Source organism: Centruroides sculpturatus, unplaced genomic scaffold (assembly GCF_000671375.1).
Source record: "Centruroides sculpturatus isolate CEXI.00-Female unplaced genomic scaffold, Cexi_2.0 scaffold295, whole genome shotgun sequence".
Taxonomy (NCBI): Eukaryota; Metazoa; Arthropoda; class Arachnida; order Scorpiones; family Buthidae; genus Centruroides; species Centruroides sculpturatus.
Window position 1 is genome coordinate 689,897 of NW_019384603.1, and position 5,436 is coordinate 695,332.

The following is a 5,436-nucleotide window of genomic DNA, read 5'->3' on the forward strand; positions in this document are numbered from 1 at the left end:
AAAAAACTAAAGTAAATTTAAAATGTGGGAGTCAGAGTTGGAGTCGACACATTTTTTCCGACTCCGACTCCTCCGGCCAGAAATTCCTCCCGACTCCAACTCCACAGCCCTGGGAAGACTGCATTGATAGTGATAAAATAAATATTGTAACGAGGATATATCATTCTGTGTTAGAAAACTGAGAAATATCTGGTATAATGAATGGAAAACTAGAGTGATCTCTCCATCATGCTGATCCATGTTTGAGGAGTAGAGGAAAGGCTATGGAGAATAAATGAGTTTTAAAGCAAGATTGGATAGTTTAAGATTAGAACCACAATGCAAGCCATCAAAATAATAGCAGGAGCAGTGTCAGCTGATAGCAAAATGACTGTCATATTCCCTTTCATCTACAAAAAAATTATCAATGAAGGAGACCATTACTGCAAAACAAATTTTCAAATGTAGATACAGGATGGTTTTGGAAACATATGCCATCCAGTATGTTTATTTTACAGGAGAAAAAACTTGTCTAGTCATTAAACTTTCAAGAATAAAGTCAATCTGTTCTAGGTGGTAATTGTGCTAGAGATACATTTCTAAGGAATTTTATTTAATATCATTCTGAAAACACCTGAGAACCAAAAGGAATGATAAGAGAAAAACTGCCACCTGTCTGTAAATCCAACTGTAAAGCCTAGGTGTGCAAATTAAATATTTTCCTAGTTGTAGCCATTCATAAATTTGCAAACTGAAAAACAAATCTCACAAACAAGACTTCTGGATATCTGTACCCTGTAACGCCACAACGCGTAAGTATTATAATCATATAATAAACGTTGGCGTGAATTGACATTGTATTATAACATATTTATAATGCCCTGCACCTCAAGGATCCATTATCTATATTTCTTTTACCACTTATTAACTCTTGTATATAAACACCACTCTTTTATAAAAAAACACACAACTTTGATTTGATAAAATACAATCATCCTGAAAATATTTTCATTCACACTTAACTGTTCATTTTGTTTTTAATAGATTAAACAAATTTTATTTACAGGAAATCACGAGAGGTTGAAAAACACATTTGGGCATAAGTTAAAATTCCATGCATTTTTTTTCTGTTTTAATAGTTAATAATAATAATAATTTTCCATATTTTTGCTACAAAGTTCAAGAAAATGCAAGTTTTGTTTACAATGTAATTAAACAGGTATTTATTTACTGTTCTAATCTATTTTCATTGTAAATTGAGCTTGCTTTTTCTTAAATTGTGTAGAAAAAGAAGTGAAGAGAATTATTATTAACTATTTAAACTAATGGAAACAAATATTTATAATTTATTATTATTTTAAATAAAAGAAAATTGACACCAAAATTTATACACAGACTGTAGAAAATGATTTTGAAAAAAACATTTAGTCCAAAAGTATTCCTAATTCTACTATTGCTACGATTGGTGCATGTGATTTATTGTGAAAGTGTCGCAATTTTGACAGACTTAAATTCCTTACGTCAGTAAACAACCTCTGTAGAAAGTCACGTCTCTTGTGGAATGAGTAAATGTGTTTTCACTGTTTTGTTGTTTGTGTATCTTCCTGTAAAGTGCATGCTAGTGGAAATTTTCAAACTAAATTCCTTTATTCGTGTAAAATCCTTTGCTGCAACCTTTGTGTAGTCTGTATACAAATTTTGGTACCAATCTGCTTATTGGTTGCAGCTACAGAATGCTCTGAATAGGAAAATTTTAATTATGGCCACACTTTACACTTATTTTATAGATATAGTTTTCTCTGCTTTTACTTCATTCAAGTAATATTGTACTGAATTAATATGATAAGGCATCTGTACCGATAGTTAAGTAGCACAATTTTTCGGTATTTGTCTTTCATTTTATGTATTTAGTAATTTATGCTGTTTAATTCTCTTTGTACAGCCTCTCATATTTCTGAAATTCACTGAAGTTGTTTTCCTTTCAAAGCAAATTTTAATTTGGTAAACAGGAGCTCCCAACAGTCTGACGAGCCCAACTGACCACTTCCTGTTCCCCAAATTAAAATTTGCTTCAAAATGGAGACAATTTCAGTCAATTTTTTGAAATCTGGGACTATATGGAGGAAACTAAATGGCATTTCAAAGAGATCATTTTGTGAGGACATATGTAAATTACTAGAGATGCAAAAATTTGTATAGATCAAGGAGGAATGAGCCACAGGCCCTTTGACCAAAACTATTTGGCCACAGAGCCGTGCCAAATAGTTTTGGTGCCCGAGGCAAACCTTATATCCGGCACTCAATTTGACATTAATTACAAAAAGAATTCTTCAAGCTTTTAGTTCTGAGGGCTCATTTTGGTGCCCTCATTGGCATCTAGAACATCTTTGCCCTTCTTGCCTCCGTTCTGCCAAAAGAGTTTTTCAAATTCTCCTGCCAAACTTAATAGATACATCCGTAGTTTAAAATGCAGTCAATTATTAGTGAACACAAACAATTTAATTTAATTAAAATTGTTAGAACATCATCATCTCTTGCTGTGTCATATATTTAATTTTAGTATCAATATTACATACTTGTAAAATCAATATGTCTAACAATGATATTATATGTATTGATATACTTACATAGTAGAAAAAAAAATGTTTTTTCATTATGCAATTTAAGTATATCAATATGTATAATAATGTTATATAATGGAAAAAATCTTTTTTCTATTATATAATATTGATAGACTTATATAATGAAAGCATTTCCATTATACAAGTCTGTGAATATAATATCAATATTGAAATTTGTACAAACTCTAATTCAAAGCTTTATAATTTCTGTACTACAGATTTAGTGGTATTTATCTAACTTATTGTAGTATTCTGTACTACAGATTTAGTAGTATTTATCTAACTTATAAAAGAAAAAAATAAGATAAACAACCTGATAAATGTTACTCGTCAAAAATTAAAGCTAGATTCTTATTAGGCTACTAATTAAGCAGATTTAAAACAATTTGGACTAGAGACAGGTTGCCGCTTTGTGTTAAATTTAATAATTAAAAATAACTACACTTAGAATATAGTTGATCCCCCTATAACACTGTTGATTATTCCATTTTATATGAATTCCATGTTGTACGAGTTACTTAGATTTTACAAATACGTGTGCCAGGCTGTGAATGGCTCACGTATTTGTAAAATCTAAGTGACTCGTACAACATGGAATTCATATAAAATGGAATAATCAACAGTGTTATGGGGGGTCGACTGTATTTTGGAAGAAAAGCTGGAAACATATGCACTATAAACAAGGGTTACAAGTTCAAGTCCCACTCTGGGCTGATCTCTTCTTGAATATCACAAGTTTAATAATTAGAAATAGATTTAATTAATTTAATACAAGACAAAAGCTTAACTGTCTATCTCTAGTCCAAATTGCTTAACATCCAATTAATTAATTAGCCTCATAGTAGCTCGATAAGAATCTGGCTGTTTGTTTCATTAGAAAAAACTTCAAATCATTGAGTAGTACATAATTTTTAAAATATATAAATTATTATTTGTTGCATCTTGAAACCTTTCCTTTCTGCACTTTCTTTTTCTCGCTCTTCCAAGTGCTCTCCATCACTTAATTTTGCTTCTTTAGATTTAAGCAAAAGACGCCAAAATGAACAATTTCCCGGGCTATGAAGGATCTTCCAAAACAGGTCAGAAGATCCTCCGTAAGTGAAGTAAATAAATCCTTTCGATAAGAAAAGGAATCCAAATAACGGCATTAACTCCATTCGAACTTAAATCGACGGATCGGACGAAGATCCACTCTCGAAAGAGCGCCCCGCCCCAAAGAAAGGGCCGGTCACCGATTGAAAAAGAGGAAAGAAAAGCACAGAAAAGGAAGGTTTCAAGACACAACAAACAATTCAAACTGAGTAGGAATGGTGGAAAATACATAAACCATAAAGCAATCTCACATTTTATAAAATTGCCACATTATTTTTATATTTTATAATTAAACTTTTATACTGTAATTTAATTTTATAACCAAAAATAAATAAATAAAACATTATTATTACTTCTCTTTAAGAGGCACATAAAAGTTAATTATTGCTTTTAAAATATTGAAAAAATATTAAATTCAAACGACTTTAGCTCCTGTAAATGTGGCTTTTCCTCACGGTTACGTGCTATACAGTAAAGCCTCGCAATTACAATACTTTTCCGTGTAGGGTCGGGTACTCAAGTATTACGCCAGTAACTTACAGGGGGGGGAAGAATTCGTTTGGATCCGAAGATTTCTGAAGATGGGATGGCGGGGGGAGTCTGATGACGTAAGATTGCACTCAAAGTTTATTTTTTTCCCCAGACACCACAAAATAATTCGTATATCTGCAAAGGTTTTAACTTCTTGGACGACGTAATTAGGGGATTATTACGACGTCAAAAAGGCATGTGTTTGCCTACGTAATACTCGAAGTGTCCCCTACTCAATTTTTAAATTAATCGCGTTAATAATATTTAAGTAATTTCGAGTGAGCGCGAGCGTATTTTCGTGTAAAAAACGATCCGTAACGTAGTTTAATTACGTAACCGGCAAAACTCGGGTGGCTCACGTGGAAATTTCGCAATTAAAAAGAAAAAATAAGCCGAAAACGTTATTTAAATAGCAAAATATACTTTAAGAACTCACAAAATTTGTTTCGTTCGGCGGCCGCCTCCTTTCCAATTAAACCAAAAAGTAAGAGGCATCGTAGGACGACCAAGAACCAATGGTCCCTTTGGAAACTCGCCATCTTTAAATCGATCGTTACAACACTCGGCGATGATCCCCCCCGCAAATGGACGATGCTGAGCTTTTATGAATGTCATTTTGAGAAAAAAACATAATACAGTCGAAACGAAAGCACGCCGGAAACGGGGATCTCTTTTCTTTCATCCCAAATCTTCATGGCAAACGTTCCTCCCGAGGAGACCTTCCTCTAATCTGATGGCTTCATTCGTAAAAAAGAGCACCACCGCTGCCACCTGCCTATTGTCTACATCCTCAATCATTTCTCAGGAAATATATATATATATTAAAATATATTCTTTTATTCTTCCTTTTTTAAATATATTTATTTATATTTATATTTAAACGTCGGGAATAATTTTCTAACGAAAAGAGAATATTTAGTTGGAAAATTTTTGGTAGCCCGTACCACAGGATCGATAGTATTGTACTGTACTTATTTGGATACTGTTTTGCCTAGTTTTTAAGGAATATATTAAGAAGGATACAAATACAGCTATGAATGACCTTATCGGAGCAGTAGACTATGTTCATAGGAGTAAAATACCCAGTTGACCTCCCTATAACACTGTTGATAATTCCGTTTTATATGAATTCCATGTTGTACGAGTCACTTAGATTTTACAAATACGTGTGCCGGGCTGTGAACGGCTCACGTATTTGTAAAATCTAAGTGAC

At 32.6% G+C, this 5,436-nt stretch overlaps 1 protein-coding gene across 2 annotated transcripts in view; it reads right to left on the reverse strand.

Annotated features, from left to right (window-relative positions):
• Positions 1–4,974, reverse strand: part of LOC111625107 — an 18,159-nt gene extending 13,185 nt beyond the window's left edge. For both annotated transcript variants that reach the window (XM_023368140.1, XM_023368141.1), the window contains exon 1: positions 4,660–4,974. In XM_023368140.1, coding sequence (XP_023223908.1) covers positions 4,660–4,762 — 103 coding nt within the window. In that variant the 5' untranslated portion in view covers positions 4,763–4,974. The remainder of the gene's footprint in view (positions 1–4,659) is intronic.
• Between the last annotated feature and the right edge of the window lie 462 nt (positions 4,975–5,436).